This window comes from Carassius gibelio, chromosome A17 (assembly GCF_023724105.1).
Source record: "Carassius gibelio isolate Cgi1373 ecotype wild population from Czech Republic chromosome A17, carGib1.2-hapl.c, whole genome shotgun sequence".
NCBI lineage: Eukaryota > Metazoa > Chordata > Actinopteri > Cypriniformes > Cyprinidae > Carassius > Carassius gibelio.
Window position 1 is genome coordinate 21,016,018 of NC_068387.1, and position 25,287 is coordinate 21,041,304.

At 36.1% G+C, this 25,287-nt stretch overlaps 2 protein-coding genes and 1 long non-coding RNA gene across 4 annotated transcripts in view; 1 reads left to right on the forward strand and 2 right to left on the reverse strand.

Annotated features, from left to right (window-relative positions):
• Nucleotides 1–14,998, reverse strand: part of LOC127933234 (uncharacterized) — a 35,986-nt gene extending 20,988 nt beyond the window's left edge. Inside the window, exon 1 of the long non-coding RNA XR_008147470.1 lies at nt 14,417–14,998. This is a non-coding gene — a long non-coding RNA (uncharacterized LOC127933234). The remainder of the gene's footprint in view (nt 1–14,416) is intronic.
• LOC127933233 (prepronociceptin-like) lies at nt 3,764–16,904 on the forward strand. The gene is made up of 3 exons (XM_052530052.1): nt 3,764–3,891; nt 12,955–13,107; nt 15,041–16,904. Exons 2-3 carry the CDS (start codon nt 12,985–12,987, stop codon nt 15,629–15,631), a joined length of 714 nt encoding a protein of 237 aa, XP_052386012.1. The 5' UTR covers nt 3,764–3,891; nt 12,955–12,984; the 3' UTR covers nt 15,632–16,904.
• Nucleotides 16,905–17,075: 171 nt separating this feature from the next.
• LOC127933232 (zinc finger protein 395) lies at nt 17,076–25,128 on the reverse strand. 2 transcript variants are annotated; one of them, XM_052530050.1, is made up of 10 exons: nt 24,786–25,128; nt 22,250–22,476; nt 21,946–22,133; nt 21,763–21,869; nt 20,629–20,822; nt 20,424–20,524; nt 20,092–20,329; nt 19,824–19,922; nt 19,094–19,212; nt 17,076–18,441 (listed from the first exon to the last, which is right to left on the reverse strand). In XM_052530050.1, exons 2-10 carry the CDS (start codon nt 22,391–22,393, stop codon nt 18,330–18,332), a joined length of 1,302 nt encoding a protein of 433 aa, XP_052386010.1. In that variant the 5' UTR covers nt 22,394–22,476; nt 24,786–25,128; the 3' UTR covers nt 17,076–18,329. The 2 variants fall into 2 exon arrangements, with proteins under 2 accessions (XP_052386010.1, XP_052386011.1); XM_052530051.1 differs by having other exon boundaries at nt 24,685–25,128.
• Nucleotides 25,129–25,287: the final 159 nt, after the last annotated feature.

Sequence of the window (25,287 nt, forward strand, 5' to 3'; positions counted from 1 at the left end):
TCTAACAAAGCACGCTGCCATCATCAACAAAGGAATGTGTTATGTTGTGATACTTTCCATTAATATGTTACATTTTGGTGTCTCATTACTTTTTTAAAGCACTAGAGGCACACATCCCAAATGCTTTTTGTCTTGAGACTATTAGATATTGGTGATACTAGTATCTAGAAAATTACTACTATCTAGAAAATTTAAATTAACCTAGCATGAAAAAGAACTAGTCTTAAACACATTAAATGTCCCCATTAAAAATGGTAATTTGGGTCTGTGCCTGGATCAAACAAACAAAATCATGTCAAAAAATGTCATTTTACCACAATCTTCCTATTCAATTTATTTATTTTGATTAACAAAAATGTAATTACTACATTATTACTAGAAACTGAATTACAACATTATTTCCACCAATAAATAAATAAAAATATTTGGAATTTTTTTTTTTTGGAATTTATTTATTTTTACATGCATGGCTCGATAATAAGGACTGCCTGATGCTCAGGGCAGTAGAGGATGTCACTGCCCCAATAGGGTCACTGCTGTGTTCTCACAAAGTTTATTATTTGCATGTGTTTTTAAAGCATTCAATCGATTTAAAAGCATTAGAAGACGCAAAAAGCACACAAAGCCACAAAAAGTACTCCATTCAGCACTCGCCCCGAACAAATACACCTTGCCAAATTAAAGCAATGTATTTAAATGTAACAATTTGACATCTTTAAGTTGACAAAAAAAACATTTTCTTAAAGTTAAACTGAAAATTCATTATTTTTCTAGCACTAATTCATAGAAGGTGCCAAGTGATGATATTAATTATCAGATCACTGAAGAAAACACTTTGAAAATGTTTAATCAAGATGGATATTCTAATGAGGGGCTCTTTTTGAAGTATTTCCTTTGTTTTTCACTGAATTGCGTGGGACTTCTGTAATATGCATATTTTATCTTCTATGCATCATGCCCCAAGTCCATAACACAATAATCAGCAACCAGTGCAGATACAAAGCAACAATTCTGCCCATGGCAGACTCACCCTAGAGCTGATCCCTAGAATATCTCGCAAAATGTTTTCTGCTCTCTCAGCAGGAGTTTCTTCTCTAGCCCCATTTCCTCAGCATGGTGACACGCTGCAGCTATATGAGCGAACACAACTCATCCTGTAACACACTTATCAGATCTCTTCCTCCATGCCATCCAGCTGAGAGCTACAATGATACATCATTTGGGCCAGAAGACCTTGTTAGCATCACGACTCACGAGATGGTCATCTCAGCAAGAGTCTGTTTTTACCATCACCATAATCAGAGGTTTTCTATATACCCGCCCAAGGACAAACACATGACTGTTTAAACTCACTTTATAAGATCTGGCTTAAGCAACTGTGGAGCCCACAGCTGGGAGGCCTAATTTTCTGGTCCCTTCACCTGTAGACAGAGTGCTGGCCTGTTCTGATTTGGTTGTTTCGGACTTGCCAGACAAGACTGGGTTTCAATTCACAAGCGACTCACTGCTAGAAAAGCAATCTCAATGCTTTTGAGTCCTTACATTGTATTTTGGATTTTGCTTTATCACCATTAAATAGTTTTATTTTAAAAATGCCATTCATTGTGAGACTATGCAAAAGAGCTTTCGCTATTTGCAGGCACATTTATCTATAGACTATTTAGTGAAAAAAAAATAGTCTATAGATTTCTGAATGAAAAACGCTCTGAATTTCTCACCTGACTGGTAACTGGCAGTACGCTATAACTGAGTTGTCTTAAAAGATTGATTTTTCAGAACTTGTTCAGGGAATGTTGTTAAGTATAGTCCCAGCTAACAAAAATATGTTCTAAGAATGTTTTGCTAATATTCACATTAAGTTATGAAGACACTATTTCTGAACATTCTGAGAACATTCAAAACTACTGGTTTCTTGATTATGCAAATGTTAAGGGAATAATACAATTAGAATAAATATAAAATTAATAGTAAAATAAATATGATGGGAAAATAGAAAGAATTTAAAAACACTGATTTGATTTTTATAACTGCGGATTCTTTATATTGTATTTCACTTTTGGTCAATCAATTCTGTGACAGTGTTTTTTAAAAAAAAATTTATTATTATTATTATTCTGTATATGAAAGTAAAATAATGACAAATGTCTTTGAAACAAAAAAAAGCATGTTGAATTCCACTAGCTGAAAAAATAATGCTTTGCATTTTTAGTGACTGAACATTCAATTTACCGCTTACTCCATTTCTGCAGATCAGTTTTTGTGAATTAATGACTTGCTCTACCTGTTGCTTTGTTCTTCATCAACACCCGCTTGCGCCACCTGCTGGTGAGCGACTTACAGCAGATGCAGATCAGGCATTGATACTCTACTGCTATCCCTGCAGTTCCCAGATGTGCAATGCTAAATTTTTTCCAAATTTTAACCACTGAATTAGTGGAAGCGAATTTGTAAAGTGAAATAAAATTGACTGAAAATTGCCTGTCGAATACTATACATCATATTTTTAAACTGACTGAATGTTTCGGAAGTGAACTCTAGAAGGTGAATATGAATAATCGATTTTTTTTTATTATGAAAATGTGTGCAACAACTTTTTTATTTAAATATTGACAGCTTAAATAAACAACTTTGTTAAATTTCAGCCCCTAAAAATGCAAGCCCTGATAATACAAGGCATAAAAAGCAAGCACTGTTAATGCAATGCATTATTTTTCAGTTAGTGCAGTTCAACATGCTTTTTTGTTTCAAATACTGTAGATGTCATTATTTTACTTCCATATCTATAAAAACATTAGATAAAATTTCTAGTCTCAAACAAACTCATAAATCACAAAGAAACTCATAACTTCAGGAGACTTTCCCAAAGAAAGCTCACAAATAAGATTTCTTTAAAATCTCAATTGTTTCACCTATACAGAAATATAATTACATTGTGAACAAATGAAGTTTTGCACATGCTTTAATTTTCCCCTGCAAAATAAGATTCATATTATCTCATTGGTTATGATTATCTCATCACTATTAGTTTCATAATGTCTGAAACTGTGTTCAGATCCACCAAGAATATGAACTTGGATTAAAATTACATTTATTCAGATAAAAGCAACTAACTTTTATGAAGCGACTAGCAAAATAAAAAAAAATTAAAAAGGTGGTGTATCAATTTTCACTCAATGCCTAGTAAATTTGACAAATAAATAGTATTTTATTTATAAATACTCCAATAATCTTTATTTCCAACTTTGAAAATGTTTAAAAGACCAACCTATGAGCAATAGAACATTCTCTTTCACTGGGTCCGTCTTTTAAAATGTTTCGTTTAACCTCCCCAATTCCCATTGTTTACCTTTAAATTCATAGTTTAGAGTTTTGATTGCTTGATCAACATTAATTTTAACTTCTAGACTACAAATGAGATATTGAAAATGGCACAGATTGAAGCTTAATTGGTCAGGCTTTTGCACACAGCTCTCAAAGCATCATTATTGTCTTGAGCATTGAGCATCACTTCATCAGAGGATGAATGGACAGAGGACACACTGTGAATGAGTGTGCAAGTATTCTGGGAAAATGTTTGCTTGTATTTTTAGTTTTCTAGTTTGTTCTCAGAGACTGCAATCCCTGACGTAGAGAGAAGTCTTGACGTCCACCCATCCCAATACGTAAGACAGACTTCTCTCTCGCTCTTCTCTCACACACACACACACACGCACACACACTTGTAAAACAGGGGGTTAGGGGTTGGACCACAGGGAGGGGTGTGTCTCTATAAGACGACCGAGCAACAGCATCCTCTTAGGAAACAAACAGAAGCAGGAGATAGGAGAAAAGAACAGTCTTCAGTTTCAGCAGATCTGCTCAGGACAGGTGCCTGAACCACACACAGCTCAGGTAAGCTGACAAATGGCAAGAAACACTTTAGATTCACATCTGTTTACTCAAGCTTCCTTGCATGAATCTGTTTACTGATTATTTTTAATTTAGAGCATGCAATACAATTTCTTTTTTCATTAAACTTAAAGGGATATTTCACTCATTTGCTGACCCTCATGTCCTTCCAAACCTGTAAATTAAATACTTTCTTCTGTGTCATTTCTTCTTTTGAAAGAAAGTCATACAAGTTTTGAACGACATGGGGTGTAATTGAGAATATTTTCATTTTCTAAATAAACTTTTCATTAAATCTGTAGTTTATTGCAAGTGTTTGCAGAATATCTCAAGCTAAATAACTATTTTTTCCACTTGTATCTACAATACGAATACATTCACAGTTGACCACATGCAAGAAATTTGACGTTTCTTCACATAATTAACTGACATAAAACATCAAATGATGTATGAAAATTATGATTTATGGTTTTCTTCTGAAACCTATTTATGTGAATGACATGGACGTATTTTTCACTTTGCTCTCATAATTGAGTCATCGATTGATACATAGTGAAATCAATGCATTTCTTTACAAGGCATAATCCAGGTTACTATACACCACATTTCATTTTAGGGCGAAATTTACTGTACTCTGGGGTGTTTAATTCAACTGAGAGAAATATTGGCAGTACTGTGAAATATTTTTAAAAAGGAGCTGACTTTCGGTGCACAAAATTCCTGGCACCTGCTCCATTCATGGACCATTACCATGCAATTTCCTACTATCTTTGGCCATTGTCTTTAAATGTCTTATCTACTAGAGTAAGTTTGGATTTATTGCTCACTGCTCAAGTTTCAAAACTAAGGAGCGACAGATAATTGTTCGTTGATTTCACATGAGATCCTAATGAATTAGCCTTTAAATATTGTGGAGCAATTCTGCCTTGGTTCATTCAGAATGTGACTTTCTGATGTTGCACTGTGCTAGATAATTTCATACTTCTTGTAATCCACAGAGTGTGACTAAAAGCTCGGTTTTAGCTGATATGAAGAACTGTGGCTATGATCATATATAAAAAAGTTATACTAAAATTTATTTAAAAAAAAAAGAAAAAAAAGAAAGATACCTGGCTGACTTAAAACAAAAAGAAAATGTAAGTGCTATTGGTTCCTTCTATGCAAATTCTTAATTTTGTATGTTGTGTAATTACATTTAGGTGATTATGCAATAGCCTAATCATGGCAACTGGCTCAGTTCCTCTTTTAAAAACTTATGAAAAGACAATTTGACATGGTGATTAATATACATTTTTTTCACAAATATGGTACAAAACTCATTCAGGGGAGGTGCAGCTAGGATATTTGCAGAACCTAATATTAGTCAGATTATTCCTCAGAAGGCCCTGAGGCATATGTATCGCCTCATCCAAAAATCATTGCTCAGTTTTAGACACTGTGAAATTGACTCCTGATTAGCTGTCCTTGCAGTGCTTTAAATATCCTGATGCACAAAATGCATATTAATAAGCATAAAAGCAAAATATATCAGTATAATGACAATAACTGCAAATATAAATATATACAAAATAATTAGCTTTATAATAAAAGATTAAGTGAGCTAATACATACCAAGGTGGTCGTTTACTTTTGATTCTGTTCATTTTTAGTTTTTTAACTCATGCAAAAAAAGATGTTCCTCTTTAATCGTTCAAACACAGATGAATAGAATTAGCAAACACAAACTAATTTTCATTATTCAAAATTTGTATTTGCTTAAAAAAAATTTTAAAGCTTGTTTTTAATGTATATAAAATGCTAATTTTAATTTCTAGCTTTTTTAGCACCTATATAAAGATGATATAAGCGCCCTCTCACGCTACTGATGTGGCTACCTGTAACCTATGGGCGTCGGATGCATAAAAAAAAAGTGGGTCCTCCCCTAGAAAAATTTTACAGGAGTAGATGCCATTTCCTGTATTCTGGTGCAGTTTTATTTAACAATTGCTTTTATAGCCTAAAATAGTTACCACATACCTGGTAAGGTTTCCCAAAAATGAACAGCAACAAAAGTCTATTAAGTTATTTTGAACTAAAAATCTTTCCTCTGCCAAGTAGTTAATCAACAGTGAGAAGCAGCAGAAACGTTGCTATGTGTGACACAGACACAGATGTAATTCAAATCAGCATTAAAGACTACATGATGCCTTCAAAAACAACAGGTGGACAAATAATGAACATTTACTTAAATAGCAGCTTGTTTAGTGACAGTATGTGAGCACACAGCCAGACCCATCTGAACAGCAGATATGTATACAAGTATACTAAGATGCTTTGTCTACCTTGCTGTGTCGCGGGAGTGCTGCAGGTGCGAGTAGAGAACACGGAATGGAGTTTAATTTATATGGACTCTAAATGAGCCAAGTGCAATGGATTTGAGGAAGCAGCAGCCTGGAAGTCAAGGCTGTAGCTAAAATGTGGAATGGAGTTTAATTTATTAGGGCATTCCTCAAGTGGAATGGATTTGATTGATGGTTCTCTGAAAAGTGAACAGACATATGCACTGAATTAGAGATTTTGAAAGTAAATGGGTCCAATATCACTGGTCTTAAAAAGTGGGTGGGTCTTGTATGTCAAAGTATAACCTGATGGAAATAAGAGATTCATTGTGCAGCTTCATTGATTATAACGGAACTTTGTGAGATCGTAATAAACTGAAATGAATGACAGCTTTTTAATTATTATCAAAAAATTTGTTCAAATAGATGTACATTGAGAATAGAGCACCCTCACTGATTTCAGAGACACCCCTAGTTCTCACCTGAACGTGTGGGAGAATTATTACTTCTAATTTGGCCAAGGAAAACCTTAAAAAAAAGGTACAATCAAAATTTTTCTATACTAATTTGTGAAGTTTTCACATGCTTATTAAAGGTGCAAAAAGTCATGAACAAAAATCCGAAAATAAGTCAATATTTTCAGAATAAAATGATACAAAATAAAATTTTATGTGTATGCTTCTATCCTTAAAAAGCCTTGTTTGAAGATGGATATTTCATGAAGAAGTTTCTCAGCCCTTAACGTCAGTTTAACAACTGCATTCAATATGGCAGATGAAACAATTACTTTTACATCACAAGCATGAAAACAACCTTAAGCTTTCTGATTAGATAATCTATCATTATGTCATGGGCGTCAATGCAAAGCCCTGACAGCTATGTTTAAGTGTGGTGAATCCTTCCATCCCATTGATTATTCCAGCCATCGTTCATTTATCATCAAAGATACAGTTGTGGTCATTGGGGCAATTTTCCATTCAATTTGTGGTTGCGTTTATCTTATAGTGAGTTTGTAGGTGAATGTCCAACCTAATTTGACCTTCATGGGCTGCAGCAAACCTACTGAGACATACAGGTGAACAAAGTGCACACAGTCTATTCTCCACCCCCCAGGAAAGATCTCAAAAGCAATCAAACATTAGAGATGACGATATATAAACGCAAATATTTCTCATCAGATTCTTCTAAAACCAAATTACATCTGCACTGTCATCTACCTTCTTTTTTATAGTTCTACCTCTCAATGTATATCATTATACATCATTTGTATTTCTTATCAGGAATTTAAGGAGAAACACAAATGATCTCCTGAGCTATCTAAGAGCAACATATGAGCAATAAATGTTCCTCAGAGATGTTGTTACATTACATTACATTTCATTGATATATTCACTATACTTCCAGCCTACCATAATGACACTTTTACTCATCAACTATTGGATCTTAAGGCTCAAGGGGTTAGTAGTGGACTGGTAAAAGGCTCAAGGGGTTAGTAGTGGACTGGTAATAATGGTCATTGATTTATTTTCTCTCCAAATTGATCTAGTGTGTCATGCTTGAAGGAAATTGACATCATTAATCAAAACTAGGTACAGCAGTTAGCATCATATAGTCTCCAACGTAATTCAAATTATTGTGCAGCACATTATGATCATATTTCAATATTTTCTAGTTTATGGTGTCAGTGTCATATTACTATGTATCAGAAATAACTAGTTTTTACAGCAATTTCTCAAAGCTTTCCATCTGCAGTTGCACAATCGTGGTCTAATTAGACACAGCAGTGAGCTGCCGGTCTCTGCCACTGAGAACCCCTCTGGTATCAAACTTTGATTATGTTGGGTTTGATTGAGAAATGACCTGTGCAAAACCAGCCCCATTTACCTCTGGAGTTTAATTGAGCCATTGAGTGTTTTTAGCCGACCGTGTTTGGCAAATAATCAAAATCTCAAGAGATTACACATTTGAAATGATGGACAATATCTCTATGACACTATAGCGACTGGTGATGAGAGAAAGGAAATGAAGCAGAACTTGGAATTCTTTCCACTTGCTTTGTTTACTGGAAAACGTCTGTCGTTTTGTGTCATGATATTAATGACAAATGACACAAGTGCTTCATTGTACTCATTAGAAACCATTTCTCTTATCTCCTTTTATATGACCAGAAAATGGAAAAGAAACTGACAGTGGAGGGTGGATTCAAATATGAAAACAGGACACCTTTAAGTGTAAGGGCCCTATTTTAACGATCTGAAACGCAAGTGTCAAAGCGCGAATCGCAAGTAACTTTGTGGGCGGGTCTCGGCGCTGTTGCTATTTTCCCGGCGGGATAAATGGCTCTTGCGCCCGGCGCAAATCTAAAATGGGTTGGTCTGAAGTAGCTTCATTATTCATAGGTGTGGTTTGGGCGTAACGTGAAATAAACCAATCAGAGCGTCATCCAACATTCCCTTTAAAAGCAGGTGCGCAAGTTCCATTATGGATTGCTATTATTGTGGCGTATTTACCAGGCGCACGCCAGGAGCGGTTCACAGCCGAGGAGACTGATGTTCTTGTAAGAGCAGTGAAAGACAGAGAAGTTGTGTTGTATGGGGATGGGAGAAACCCACCCAGAATACACCACAATGATTTCCGTCATCTCATGTGTTAATATTTTTTTTAGTGTAACAATTTATGATTTGCAAAAATAACTGTTGCATCTGTGTAGATTACATGAGCAAAGTGTATGCGCGTTGTGCACGCTATACATTATGGTCAAGCATGCGCCCTTAAAACAGCATAATGAACAACGCGCAACGCGCCACTGACTTTAGACTAGGTTTTTTCTGGTCAGTGGCGCAATTGTTTAATGGAACAGCAAAATAGCACCAGGGATTGTTTGCGCCGGAACACGCCTCCTTTTTTGCGCTGAACCGCCCAGGGAGCGCAAGTTCATTCACTAGTTTAGCGACGTGCTTCTGTGGAGGGAAAAGCACGCTTTGCGCAGGTGCAAAATAGGAATGACACATGCGTCGGTGTACAAAGTCAATTGCGCTGGGTGCAAGATAGGGCCCTAAGAGTTAAATTAACACTTAAGGCGTGTTTTTACACCGATGAGTTAATGCTACTCAGAGGAGACTGTGTGTCTCTGTTAGATTCTGCATTAAAACGCAAAACTGCCTAAAGCCTATTAAAGGGGTCATGAACTGAGAAATCAAAAACCCTTGTTCTTTTGACATATAAATGGTCATTGTACTATATAAAATAACATTTCTTTACCTGCCCCAACTGAGCCATGGATAACCCATGGGTTCCGCTGGTTATGATACAACCCGCGCATCGGGGACATCACGCAAGTTACATTCCTACGTTGGCCTTCATATTGTAACCTTATCAAAGAACCTAATAAAATATGAAAACAGTAGGGTTGCATGATTAATTGCATGTGATTGTCATGCGTGTCTCGTCATGGCTGCACAATTAATCACATGTGATTGTCATGCATGTCTCGTCAGTAAAGTAAAGTTCTGTGATTAGTACTAAGTATCCATCACCTGCTTTTAAATGGAGTGGCACTAAATAAACAGTTTAGTTGTAGTTTGCTGCGTTCATAACCGAATGTGATTCATCTGCCATTATGACGCAGTATTGCGTAGCTTGTCAGCGAACTACGGTTCTATTTACTGATGAGACACGCATGACAATCACATGCGATTAATAGTGCAGCCATAAAAAATAGTTATTCCAAATATTTCATATAGGCTATAGGGAATTGCACGGAACATACATGTACTTTTTATTTTGTTTTTCATGACCCGCCCCGCATATAAAGTGACAATTTCTTTACCCAACCCAACCCGACCCACAGGTTATGAGATGACATCACTACCGCCCAACGATTTACTCACATGGGTAATTAATAAGACAGGAAAAAGTAGGTCTATGCAGAAATCAAATGATAAAGATACTCCGAAGACAACAAGGTGCTTTGCAGTGCCAAGTTGTGGAAAAACATGGTCATTGCTTTCCTTCTGATCCCAACATTAGAAAAGAGTGGATAAAATTCAGTAAGAATGTAGTCCTTTGATCACTTTATTTTACCATGGATTCGTTTACAAATGAGGCACAATTCGAAGCAGGATTTTCAGAAAGATTTAAACAAAAAAAAACAATGCTACGCAGACTATATTGAATATGAAGTAAAGTCGTACCACACAAAGTAGCAATTGTGAGATGTAAAATATCACTGAGAGATATTAAGTCCTACATGTAAAAAAAAAAAAAAAAGTTGCAATGGAAAATTAAGTAACAACTAAGCAAATGTGAAATAAAAATTCAAATTGTATGATATAAAGTCTCAGTTGTGAGAAATAATGAAACTTTGCAATATATAGTTGCAATTACGAAAAATCACAATTACAAGAAACTGAAGCACAATTATAATAACACTGTGAGATTAAGTAATGGAGATATAAAGTTTGAACTGAAATAGAATGCGATTATGACACATTAAGTCAAAATTACAAGAAATAAAGTGTAAAAAAAGTTAAAATTGAGGTAAATACGCATTCATCATATGTTACAATTATTTCATATTCAAAACTTAAATTTCATATATTTATTAATAATGGTAATTTCTATGCAAATGCATGTATTGCCACATCCGTGCAGCATTAAACTGTTTGTGTAAATAATTCTTATCGTGGTAGAAATGCCACTTTAGATGCAATGTACTGTTAAGATGACATTAAACAAAGTCAAAAATCACTAAATGTTCTGCTACTGTAGAACAGATTATGAAGCACTAAAATTCTGTAAATAATTAGTCATTCCTTTTCAAAACAGAAAAGCTTTCTTATGATTTAGAAAGCACCGTTTCTCAAAGTGCACAGATTTCCTCCTAGTCAATGAGAGATTGCTCTTTCCTTTTGAGCATACGAGATAATTCTAAAGGTCAAAAGTTAAATAACTCTGTCCATCTTGGTTAAGTCTTTTTTATTACATAATTGAGTTAGTTAATTAAATCTTGAAGGCCTGCCAATCTCCCATCCCACATGTATGTACGAGTCTGTACAAACTGCAGTGAGATTAAGAACTTCTGGGGCACCTGAAGTGCACAGAAATGTGTACAGGTAATCTAAAATCAAATGAGAAACTTCAACCAGAAACAAATTACTGCTGAAAAGGAAAAACTATAGTTGTAACAAACAATCCCCACTTGAAATATCCCCTCTAAAAAAATGCAGCGGCCTAGCCTGAATCCATTTATTGCGTCATCTTGTAGTTCCTGAGAAAAAATAAATACAAAAATGAACTAAAAGGAGCAACAAAAATCAATATCCAGTTTGTTCTCACTGCATAAAGTTGTGTGTAATTCACTCACACTTATAATAATGTTTCTTTCCTTGTCTGTTACTCTTACAATGACTAAATTCAATAAGACTCACTCAAGGGGTGCCTATTGATTCTCCGTGACTTACACCTTTGCTTTTGTTCCTGTTAGTACAAGTGTAATGCAGGTGAAATTGATTTATCTTGAAGTTGCTTTTGAAGCAACTAAACAATGGGCAGCATGTCACCGGCCAGCCGTCAGTGCTGAAACGTACATTCACCGGTGCTTTATTTGCTTGACAAGGCAGCTGCAGGATAAGGTTATTATTCTTAAAGCTTTGGCATAAAAAGGACTGAAGCGCTTTATAGTCCTTTCTATTGTTTGAACTAATGTGGTGACTAAGACTGCTTAACCAGCATGCATCACAGCGGCTCAAATCCTCCTCCTCTTCTCCATTCTGCTCCCATTACGCCACAAGCACTAATTCTAGCTTCAATTACTACAGATGATGAGTTCTGATAATAAAGTAATAGGAAAAATGCTAAGTTGGTCTCGGATACATCCAAAAAGTACCATTAAATATGATTAGTTAACGTCACACAGACAGGCAGGATTTTTGACTAAATCTAGTTTAGATTATGTGAGGGACATTCATACAGTCATTATCACAAAATAATCTCACCCTGAAGGAGTTTATTTTGCACTAATGACATTCTGACTGTACATTACACAGCTCCTTGCCAAAATAAACAAATAACAGGTCATTAAATATTGAACGGCGTTGAAATGATTTTATTAAATTAATATATCTTTGATTACTTTACAGTTTCTGCAAAGAAAAACAGCCCATTACAATGTAGAAAACACGTCGCACAGCAACCAACTAAACACTGCACCAATAAAATATCATTTAGAATAAATTGTATAATCTGCTATCAACCTTTCACTACATATTTAACTATTTTAAGTTCTCAGTTGGTTATTTTTGAATTGATTAGATCTGAGTCACAAAGATGGCAAATGATGCACTTGACCAATCAGAAATTTTCCAGAAAGCCTATTAAAGGGATATTCACCCTAAAATTACAATGCTGTCATCATTCACTCAGCCTCATGTCGTTCCAAACCTGTATGAGTTGTTATCGTATGCTGGACATAAAAGAAGATACTATGGAAGTAATGGCAACCACCAACTGTGTGTTTACCAGCAATCTTCAAAATATCTTTTTTTTTATGTTCAACGTTAAAAAGAAACTCATACAGGTTTGAAACGACATGAGGGTGATTAAATGATGACAGAATTTATATTATTGGGTGGCATATCCCTTTAATAAACTGAACTAACATACATACGGTTGTGGTGAGATTTTCTTCCAGGAATCGTAACCTATTTTCTCTCTCGCACCATCATCTCTGTCTCTATCCTCTCTACAGACTGCACTTCAGCTGTTAAAACACTGCGTGATGAAGACTCCACTGTGGACGATACTGTTGCTTGGACTGTGTAACCCAGCATGGGGTGACTGCAAGAAAGACTGCCTCTTCTGCAGCCAAAAACTGCCTGTTGAATATGCCTTCAATAATTTGGTAATTCCCTTCAGTGTACATCACTTCCTGTAACCCAAGATGAAAAAGTAAACTATAATAAATAATAATCTCTCACAAGTATTTCAAAAGAGATCTCAACATCACAGATTGTGCCAACAATCAGACATTTACTATGAACTCAAACCATTTGATTAAATTCTCAAACTAAACATACTGGTTATGTCAGCCACATAGGTTTTATATCTTTAGTACGTTCTTATATACATCAATAATTATATAATTTATTAAAGTTTCTTCTTTCAACAGAGAAACATACAAAGTTGATCCTCTAATTGTGTCTGGAAGATGATAAAACAGAATGAAAACACCCCATAATCTTACAATAAAGTAGATATCCACACCATAGAAACCAGAATATTATTTCTAATATATAAAGTATTTATTCATATTTATTTATTAGTTTTTTAGTTTGTTTAGTTTCTGTTATGTATATGTTTAGTTATTATGTCTCTATTAAATCTAGACTTATATGTTACTCTGCACAGATCTTCTACAGCTTCTTTAATCTTATTTCATTTTCTGTGCTGTCCAAGACACATGGCCTAAATTGAATCGAATTTCGCAGTGACTCGCCATTAGTTGCCATAATCATAACGATCATAATAACAGTGGAATGTGGTTGTGCTCTGCGGCTTATTATAGCTCCGAGGAGGAGGACATACTCTCTGATTCATGTCAATAACACGCATTTGAGGGGGCAGAAGTGCTAATTTGGTTAAAAATGGCCCCTTGACTCAAAACAGCCGGGGTGATTCAGTTATCTTGTTCTGTAATTAAGTAGAAACACAATAACATCATTCTGCAAGTCTGATGGGCCTGAATAGCCCTCCATGGCGCAGGCTCACCCTGAGGTGTTCTTATCGTTTTTACAGCATGAATGAGCAGATAGGCTATAACCCTTCTGATAACTACCAACTCCCTTGAAACGAAACTGTTAATTTTAAGGGTTAATTGATTAACGTTACATTGGATTCCGAGGAACAGCTCGCGCTCCTGTCCTAACGTGACTTTAGTTTCTAGATGCAACGTTACTTAATTTCTCATGAAATTATATTTTCAGAAACACTTTTGAAACGGAAAACAAATAAAAAATCTTTGGTCCAGTACACTTATCGATAAAACGGTCTAATTAGGCAATATCCACGAGCAAGAGAGCTGTTGTTCCAAATATACGCTCCTCCGATCTCCAGATCAGACCAAACAACTATTGCGAGTTGCTTTCATACAGATTAATGGACCGTTAAAAACAAGATTATATTTTGGGTACTTTACATTTTACAGTACATACCACATTTCCAGTTACAGTTGTCTGTTTTTCCTCCTACAAAGAAAATTATAACGAGCCCAAATGAGATGTGTTTCCTCACAGATCGAATCAGATCGAGTGTTTTGAACGACTCGGTTCAGTTGGTGATTCAATGATTCACTTGTAACCTGCCAAACGAGTCACTTCAAAAAGTCGTGTCATTGACAAGACGCTAGGCCAAGTCAAATAAAACTAAGGTTTTACTTAATAAATCACATTTTACCATTATTAGAGACAAAAGGGGCGTGGTTTAATATTTTATCGATCTTTAATAGCTCTTAAAATAGTTTTTAAAGAATAACAGAAGTGGCTGCAGACAGGGGAGGTGTTAAAAATTATTTATATGCAAGATTTTGTATTTTTTTTAAAAGACTCCTCAGCCTTTTTAACTGGTTTTAGAGGGGTTTGGGGCACTTTGGTAAACCAGCTAAAACTATCTGAACACTTGTAAGCAGCTAGGACCAGATGACATATAAATGATTGTGCTGAAGATAAAGTTACAAAACATTTACACACTCTCTTATTGTAATATAATACGGTGTGACTGTAATAAGGCATGATAATGTTGACCGTGTAACGTGTGTGTTTGTGCGGGTCTTCTTTCAGGTGTGTCTGGTGGAGTGTCATGGTAAACTTTCTCCAGGCGACACCTGGGAGATGTGTCGCAGGACCATTGTGGAGCCGAAACCAATAGCCTTGTTATCGGTTGCCAATGGCATGCTGAAAAGAGAAGATGAGGAAGCAGACACCTCTCTGCCTGTGGACCAGGATGATGGGCAGTATTCTGAAACCCTCCAGAGGTTCGACCACATAACACAGGCCTTGGGAATGGATGATCAGGACCAAGATATGCAGCTCAGTAAAAAATACAAGTTCCTGCAAGTACATTCAGCACAAGAATCTGAGGAAGAGCGAGACAGAGATAGCGAGATGGAAGGCAAGGAGGAAGAGGCTGCCGTCCACCTGATAAAACGCTTCGGAGGCTTCCTCAAAAACAAGTATGGCTACAGAAAGTTCATGGATCCTGGAAGGCCTTTGCAAAAAAGATATGGGGGTTTCATAGGCGTCCGCCAATCTGCCCGCAAGTGGAACAGCCAGAAGCGCTTTAGCGAGTTCCTCAAGCAGTATTTGGGCATGAGTACTCGAGCTAGTGAGTTTAATAGTATGTCTTCTGATGTCACTCAACAGAATGAATAAGCTTTGACCTTTGAAGTGAATAAACTTACCAAGCAAACCTTTTGTCATGCTCATTCGAAAGATACCATGCACCGTTCTCCTCAAACACAAAAAGCTCTCATAGTGCCACAGGGTTTCATGTGCATTTACTCAATGAAGCATCTAATCTGTGTCAAACAAAGCTTACATTAAGTGATATTAGCTTGAAATTTGACGAAAACTCTAATGATTTGATTTGACTGGTATTGCATATGAAGGCCCCTGTAGTTTTATTATACATCATTTGAAAACGTTATTTGTTCCAAATTCATCTCCTCTACGACACTGCCACCTATTGGTCAATGATAATTAAATCTCCATGAAAATCCTTGAAATTGAGGTGGACTTCATATGGAGAGGTCATTACTAGACCAAATAGAATTATTAAAGGAATAGTTCTCCAAAAATTAAGTAATTGCCATGCTCACTCACCCTCATGTCATTTAGAGATCTAAATGGAACGCAAATCAGAATTAAAGTCTAAAGAAAGCAAGAGAAACAGACTAAAATTAAAGTTTGGTAACTTTTAAAAACATTTAACTCTTAAAAAGTTTTTAAAAAAGTAACTGTTTTACAAAGTTGCAATTTCATATGAAATTCTACAAAGCATTTCTTTTTGTTGGAAAAAATAAAGCATGAAGTTTCACCCCTTAGCATAGCATAACCATCACTGGGGCGTAAACAGATTGTACAAATTCATATGAATTAGCCACCAATTGACCAAAACATATGCATTGCCATGAGATTGTGTAGGGGAAAAGAGCAGCTTTAACAATCTGCTTAACATCTCCTTTTGTGTTTTAAGGAAGAAACAAAATAAAATAGGATCAGAATCATATGAGCATAAGTAATTGCTGTACATTTCGTTTTGGGGTGAACTATTCCTTTAAGGGGATTAAGGAAAGCTAATCTGTGTTTACGGTCTCTCCCGAAAAAATAAATAAAGCCAGATTTCACATAAACCATTCCAGCAAAAACTCATCACTGTAAAATGCCTATACAAACATAACAAATTATGTCCTGCACATGCACACTGAGTTTGCATCCTCATCTAAGAGTGGGAAACCCAAAGCATTCATTGGATTATTTTTTAACTGATAATATTGATTTGTATTTGTGCAGATGCAATGATGTATTTATGCAAACATTGCTAAATCATGCTTCTCTCTTTATTCTAATGATAAAACTCATGATGTTCACCAAATGAACTGTACATAGTAACTGAACTATATCAATAAAATAGTTTACTATTTTCTGTGGCTTGTCATGCAGCAAATGATTGTGTGTCCTGAAGTATTTTGTTCATCATTATGTTTGTTTAAACATAAAAAATGCAATATTTCCCAACAGTTAAAATTATTGCATATTGAAAGTAATCTGCCTATTCATCCTCAAAAGTACAAATATTAAAATGCAATACCGTCGGTTGTACTTGTTTAAACAAATGTTTATTTATAAAAGACAGGGAGCAACATAAGTTTCATGAAAAGAAATGATAAATTGTATCTTAAACAGATCTCAGTTTATGACTTCAGAAAAGGAAATACTTGGGAAGTACTTTACAAAAATGTACAAATAGATTATTCTCTATCTATGTGGTTAATTGAATGTCTCTCAGACTTTACAGACTAGGATATCCTTAAAGAAGCTATGACACTGACTGTCGGAAGTTCATAAAGACTTATGGAGATATTCAGGTACATTCAGTTTTATGATGTCAAAGCATCATGCTTTGCAAAATATATTGAGCAACAGATCAAAAAAAAAACAAAAAAAGATAATGTGCATAAGTGTTTTACAAAGTAAGAAAATATTTGGACCCAGTATTAGGAGTATAAACTAATCAAACAATTGGTTACACATAAATGGTCATCAGATTCATTTCACATTATTATGCAGAGATGTATATGATTTATTATCTTGCTGAGATTCTTTGGCAAACAGACAAACAGCGAGTGAGCAGGCTGGGGCGAGAAGCACAAAAGTAAATGAATAATTGCATATCATCATGCATGTTTGCACAGATACTTCATTAGTATCAATGTGACAGAAAAGTGAATCATATCATTCCACAGAAGTATACCCTGTGACACAGAAATACACTGATAATGACACAACAGGATTTAACACATCACAGATATCAAAATCGTAATAAAAAACCCTTATTTCTTCCCATTTCTTTTTCAAAAGTTTGAAATGAAAGAAAAAGCTGCTTCTCAGCAGGTAAACATGGCATACATGAACATAAATGTTATATGCTATTAATACATTTACTCTGCTTTCTTGCTTATCTACAATTAAGCATAAGCTGCCAATTTTGCCCCGAAAGCAATAGCCTGTGGTAAAAACCTCTCTCCGGTCTTATATTATCTATTAAGTTGGAATGACAAGTAAAATTTCCATATCTGTCTGATGACGACAATGTATAAACCACATTAAACAAAAAGTATATGTCTGCTGTTGTATATGGCTGCATACTGCTTGTAAAAGAAAGGTTCGACTTCATCAGTTCTCGATATAAGATGCAGGAAGACTGCAGCACCTCAGCACATTTCAAAAACACGCAATTGTGATGAAAGTTGAAAAAGTCTTAAGTCACAAAAGGTGCTCTTTTGGTTTCTTCCAACCATATAGTTCCAGGTTCATCCCCTCTCGAGTCTCTATAAGGTAAGTGTTTTTTTCAGTCGAGAAATCTCTGACATGCCTTTTTCCAGCGGCAGGCGGTGCACCACTGGTCTCTGTGTTCAATGCCGTACACCTTCCGGCATTTCTTGGCTTCGCCCCGAATCCTCCTGTTAGTATGAAATAAAATCAGAGTTAAATTTACCATTTCAGCTAAACACAACAAAATCATATGAAAAGCTATTTGCAACATTTTAAGGGTGAACTGTGTAATTTATACTACAGTTCATAAGTTTGGGCTAAATACGTTTTTTTTTTTTTAAGACATTGATATTTTTATTCAGCAATGATACATTATTCAGTTTTTCAACAAAATTGACAGTAAAGATTTAAGATTATTACAAAAGATTTCTGTTTCAAAAATAAACACTGTTCTTTTAAACTTTCTAGTCATTAAAGAATCCTGAAAACAAATGTAATATAGTTTCCACAGAATTATTAAGCAGCACAACGGTTTCAACATTCGCCCTATTCGGACGGTAATTGTTTCTCATGGGAACGTAAGGTATTTTCAGCATTTGCAGGGACTAGTCTGTGGTTTTATTTCATACTGAATCTAGAATGTCCATGTTTTTCTCCAACAACCAGTGTAAAACAATCCCAGCCAAACTGGACTAGAATTAATCCATCAGTATTTTATGGTTTTGTATTTATTATTTTATTAAGCACTTTTCTTTTTCTCTGCCAATCTTTTTCTGCTTTCAAGCGTTTTTTTTTCTTCTTTTTTTAAATCAAAAACAAAACAAACCAATCACATCCCACCTTGAAGTGCAATGGTTTCTTGGAGGTGAAACACTGGCAGGAAGTGGCTTGAAGGTGGCGTTGTTATTCTGGAGCCACTGTTCACCAACACTCACTGAACGACGGCGGAATGGTGACCCCTGAGGAAGAGAGAGAGAGAGAGAGAGAGAGAGAGACCACCCTTAGTCACAGAATGACGCACTGCAGTTTATCTTAGAGCTGCAAACAATACTCTACAGTACAAATAATGCATCAGTGCAGCACAACTTTGAACTGTTAAAAGATTTCCAATAAGATATTCTTGTAATATAATTTTTCTGTTAATTTTCATGCATTAAGGCCATTACATGATACAATATTTCAGGAGATATAAATCAGCATGTAAGATGTTTAAAACTGAAAAGCTAGATCAAAATACACAGACCACAATATTTTTGACCCATCAACAAGCATAAGAGAACACAGTGTCCTCAACTCCACTAGATGGCACTGCAATATCATCCACATTTCTTGTGGGCGGAACAAAGGACACAAAAACATGTGCATGATGTTACTCCCATTTTCAGTAAAAAAAATGTCTTTGAGACCGCATGGTGCTTTGTATGTTCTGAAAGCTTTATAGTAAATGCTGCACAGCCAATTCATAACCTATAAATATTCACAGTGAAAAGGCCTCTTAGAAGACATCTGTGCTGAAATTTCTCCGGCCTTGAAGATGATAATGGAATCAGTTCATAAAAGAAATGCTCACCTGTTTGCTCTGGTGAACTGTGAGAGATGGAGTCCAATGACAAGACACAGGAACAGACACTGGTTTGCTCGGAGTCACAACCTGAATGGGTGGAGGAGCCTGAGGAATCATCAACATCAACATATTAAGCCATTTGTGTTCATTCATGTCAATATCCTTTATTTACATGCAAAAAGTGACATGTGACACTGATATGATCTTTGATGTGCTACACACCCTCAAGAGAAACATTTTGTTTATTACGCCACAACAATGTCAAGCATCTCACCTGGTAAGAGTGCTCAGAATGGACCTGCCAGAAGCTGCCCGGGGCGGACTGGCTGAGTGGGCTGGGCTGGTGCAACTCTGGGGTGGTGGGAGAGGAACAGGGAGGCGTGTGCCGGCTGGGACTGGATGGAGAAGTGCAGGAAGCCACGTGGCCACCAGAGGGAGTGGTCTGTTCCAGGTCCTGATAGACTTCAGTGTAGTAGAAATCTTCTTCCCTTTGGGAGTGCTCATCACTATGTCTGCAGGAAACATAATGCACCATGTGATTACAATAAAAAAAATCCCAGATTGCCGCATTCATTGGTTTGAATGTATGGTGCTCGTGATGCTCACCCAAGATGAGAATTTCGGATGTGACGTTTGATGCCCACTACTGTGGTCAGTATTTTTCCACAGTTTGGCCACAAGCACCGATATGCAACTTTAACAGAGTTCTAAAAAGTGGAAAGCAACATGAAAAAGATGAGCTACACGCTGCATAAACAACCAACACCTAATATATTAGGTTTTATTACTTTCTTAAGGTTTTACAGTGTACCTTGCGTTTCCTTGGCATTGGCTCATTAAACAACATTTGGTCCAGTTCCATGTCCAGGCCTTCATCAATGAGAGGGGCGCTCTTGTCCATCTCTGTGATGGGTGGGGATGGGGCGGGGCTTCCGTTTCCATGGTCGCAGCTCCAATATCCACCATCATACAGTTCGCCACCACCATTTTCCATCCGACACGAAGCTAACACAAAAACAATAACAGACCTTGATTAGACCTCAGATTAGCTTAATCAAAAATATATACCAGTGGACACGTGTCTAGCATGTTAACTTTAAAACCAAAAGTATGATTAATTATATAATTATTCTATTATAAAGATTCTATAAATAATTTATACAATGCAGATGAAATAACAAATGATAATGTATATATACACACTATTGTTTGGGGATCAAAGATTTTTTTTTAAGAAATTAACACTTTTATTGAGCACTGATGCCTTAAATATATCAACAGAGACAGTAAAGACATTTATAATATTACAAACTATATCCGTTTCAAACATATGCTGTTCTTTTTAAATTGTCTATTCATTCAGAATCATAAAAAAAAGGTATTTCTACTAAAATATTGCACAACCATTTTCAACAATGCTTTTAAAGACTGATTTCTGAAGGATCATGTGACACTGAAGACGGGAGTAATGGCTGCTTAAAATTCAGCTTTGCCATCACAGAAATAAATTACATTTGAAAATATATTAAAATAGAAAACAGTTACTTAAAATTTTTTTCAATATTTCACAATGTTAGTTTTTACTGTATTTTTGATCAAATAAATGCAGCTTGTAAGCAACAAAGACTTTTTTCAAAAGTAAAAATCTAATTTATTAAATTTATATATTAATATTTAAGGAAGTAGCATCTTATTTACTCTGGATATGATCCTTCAGGAGTGATTAAAAATCACAATGACATGCAATCCTGTTCTAGCTCCTTAAGGATTTCGCTTTACCAATGAAAACTGATCATGCAGTTGTTAGGGATTTCTTCTTGGTGATTAACACCTATCTCAGCAAGCGTTGACTAATCACAGCTGGTTCATGCCAGATTTGTGCAGTGCATTGTTGCTTGTGACTTTACCAAAAAAAATCAAAAATCAAAAGTAATCTTCTCCTTACCTTGAGTGGCCTTCACCGGAGCGGAGTGCTGGATGACTGGACTGCACGACAGACTTGTAAGCACCATTGCAGCCATAATCTCATCCATGTCCACTGTGTCTGTACTCCTGCAGTGTTGAAGTAGAGTTATAAAGGAGTGTTTCACACTCAAAAGGTCATTCTAAAAATTATAACATGACGTACCTTCTTGGCACATCAATGGAGGAGGAGACTGAGGTGGTATGACTGGACGTGGGGCTCGTCCACACGTCTTCCAGCTTGCGATGAACGTGCTGGTTGAGCTGCGGCAGGAAAATAGACACCTCATTGTCCACGTGGTTATGCTGTTCGACCACACCTCCACATTCTTGTCCTCCACAGTGCACATACACCTGAAATGTATCGGGTAAAACACCATGAAATGGCTGAGCATAGCATTGTTGACCTTGTGTACCGCACCTGAGCATGCCATTCATATTTTGATTAAATCTACATGAATAAAGCTTACCTTCTGTCCCGGGTAAAGCTTGCTTCTGTGAGGCCCACTATCCAGGCATCCAAGGGGTCCCGTTTCTGTCAGGCCCTCAGCTGAGGAACCACACACCAGGGTGCCCAGTGGGGACCGTTTCCCAAGCCTAGTCTTCGGCAACATTTTCTGTGCCTAGCACCTTCTTGACTGCTTTGAAGAACTCCTGATGGAGATGCAGCAGCGCTATTCAAATGACGAACAGGAAGCTGAGAAGAGGAAACAAACAAATGATTACGGTTCTGAGCACTCAGCAAATTTTATTGTTAGAAGGAGAGCCTGATGTTTTGGAGATAGCAATTTTCTGTACGTCTCATTTGGTGGTTTTATAAAAAATTAAAAAAATATTAGTATTAGTCTCAACATTGCTGTCACCTGTTGAATCTGATCAGTGAAATCAGCATGAGTAACCAACCATATTTCTGTGAAACATCCGACAACTAAATGTCAAACTATTAAGACATCACAGAACGAATGATGCAAAATCTAAAGTTGACGTGCAACTGTGCACACTGACTATGAGTCACTGTCAGCACAGAATGAACTCCAGGGAAAACTGCTTTAAACTGACGTAGTTCATAAAACTGCTATGGTCATGCTAGGCCCTGTCACTTGAGAATGTTCACTCAAGAATTTAGGGCACAAAGGAATCGCCCATTATTACCAGCTGCTGTCAGGTATTAAGTTTCCTCTCTTCCAGTAAAAGGTGATTCAGAGTAACTGTAACTGATTGAAGTGGAATTTCCTTTGATTGGCAAATACTACACATTTAACAGCATGAAAAAGAAATTACTTCTTGCAATTTTATTTGTATTATGTATAAAGTCATTCATTGCAAACAGATTATCAGAGGTAAATAAGAACATGTGCCAAATCCAAAATGTAAATGTCCTGTAAACCAGGGGGGGTAAGAGCTAGATGCTGAAAAGTGACAGTAAAGACCTTTATTAAGCCACTTTAGATTTGTTTCAAATAAATGATGTTCCTTTGAACTGTCTATTCACCAATGAATCCTGATAAATGGCAGTTTCAGCATAAATATCAAACAGCTGTATTTTCAACACCTGATAATAAAAAATATTTCCTGAGCACCAAACCAGCATATTTCTGAAGGAAATGTATTGGTATTGTGTATAACTGGTATTAGAAAAATCTATAACAACACAGCAGAAAATACTGCAAAACATTTTAAAAGACTTGATATTGCCCAAGATGATAATATTAAAATGCTTGAGTCTAATAAGAACAAGTTTTTCCTTGAATGTTAAAATAATAATAATTTAAACAAAAGTGTTATATATATATATATATATATATATATATATATATATATATATATATATATATATATATATATTTTTTTTTTTTTAAATGCAAACGCCTTTTATCTACATCCAGCCTGCAACAAAATCCGTTTGACTTTCCTAAATCGGTTTAAAACTAATGATATCTGGATGATTATAAAAGTTGAAGAATATGAGATAATGGTTTCGGAATATACTAGTGATAGAAAGCCACGCCAAAAAAAAACGACCCGGCTATTCTATTACGTCATAACGTAATTACGTCATAGCGTGCTTCTTGGCACACCGGCTAGGCATATTACATGTTTCTAAAACATTCCGAAGAGACGACATTGCAGGCACGTAGCGCTGTTTTATACTAACAGTGGTGCTAACGGTGATTAAAATGTATCCCTTTTTTTTTTTTTGCAGTCAAGATTCAGCTTATAAAAACAAAGTCAGAACTAATAACTTGTAGAAAAAGCCTACAATGAACATTATCAGAGCCGATACGTTTTAGCATAAAACATTATTTATTAAACCATGATCTCGTATAAACTTATATACAATCATAAACGTTTTATTTGTAACGTGCATGTTGTTTGACCATTCAACAATTCGCTTGTGACATGTTTGAAAACCCATTCTGTTTCAGACCGGTTTTGTGAACCCGTTCATTCAATTCACTGAAGATATCGAACTCAAAAGAAGCGTTTGTTCAGGATCACACATCAATACTGAAACGGATGCTCACAGCCGCGTTGCAGAAGCGAAGCGACTAGAACCCGCAGCCGGAGCACATTAACCATCTAATATTCATTCATTCAAAACACTGAATGCTGACCATAATATAGCAACTTGACAGTTAATCTCTTCCAATGAGGAACAGTTAGAGACAGTTCCTGCAGATTTCTAAACCAGAGTTAATAAACCAACTGACTCTTTTCATTCTGTTTAGAAACGCAAAAAATGCAAAATTGCACAATTGTGTTGATATAATTAGTAGCCTACAGAAACACTAAAACAATCTTCCTCCTAAAGGATTTTAAATCGAAGTAAGTTACTACATCGCATGAACAAACCAAGTTATCAAACATGCAAAAGCCTTTTCATATGAAGTCACGGTATACTAACCTTAATGGCAGAAGCAATGCAAGTCTTTACTGAGAAGCATACAGAGCAACGAAAAGACGCGAATGCATTGAAACAGAGGTTAAAACTTTCAATGAACGTACCTTTTGCCAATTTCAACACACCCCCTTTCCCACAAGGCTCGCTCTGACCGGCAGCAACTTGAAAATGTCCTTTTTCAGAGCCCAGAAAACGGATTGTGTTCATGTATTCAAAACCCTGGCCTGGATTTACACAATCACGCATAACTGTCCTTGTTTGACAAAGCACCACGCGCGTAAGAACACTACTATTAAAGCAGTCTGTTCTAATCTACAGTGTTCACTTTACACGCCATGGATGCGTCGAGCTTCTGTCTGATTCGGTTTTAATCCGCATTGCTTCCGTCTTCACAGAGATGTGTCGTTCCAGTGTAATCCGATGCCGGGTTTTTCACTCGGCGCCTTCTAGCGGGCTTCTGCTCTTGTAGTAAACAACCTGACCATGTGGTAGAGATGTCGACGCTCATTGGCTGAACACCGCTTTCCAAGACACACGCCCTACAATTCCAACTTGTTTACTCAGAAGTTGAAGAAGGGTCAAGAAACACAATGGACACACACAGGG

What these genes read in the sequence shown, in the direction of transcription:
- LOC127933233 (XM_052530052.1), top strand. Translation starts at nt 12,985, where the DNA reads ATGAAGACTCCACTGTGGACGATACTGTTGCTTGGACTGTGTAACCCA. An exon ending in AATATGCCTTCAATAATTTG is followed by an intron (nt 13,108 to 15,040) that starts GTAATTCCCTTC and finishes GTCTTCTTTCAG; the next exon opens with GTGTGTCTGGTGGAGTGTCA.
- LOC127933232 (XM_052530050.1), bottom strand. Translation starts at nt 22,393, where the DNA reads ATGTTGCCGAAGACTAGGCTTGGGAAACGGTCCCCACTGGGCACCCTG. An exon ending in CAATGCCAAGGAAACGCAAG is followed by an intron (nt 20,525 to 20,628) that starts GTACACTGTAAA and finishes TCCACTTTTTAG; the next exon opens with AACTCTGTTAAAGTTGCATA. An exon ending in ATCCGAAATTCTCATCTTGG is followed by an intron (nt 20,330 to 20,423) that starts GTGAGCATCACG and finishes TGTTTCCTGCAG; the next exon opens with ACATAGTGATGAGCACTCCC.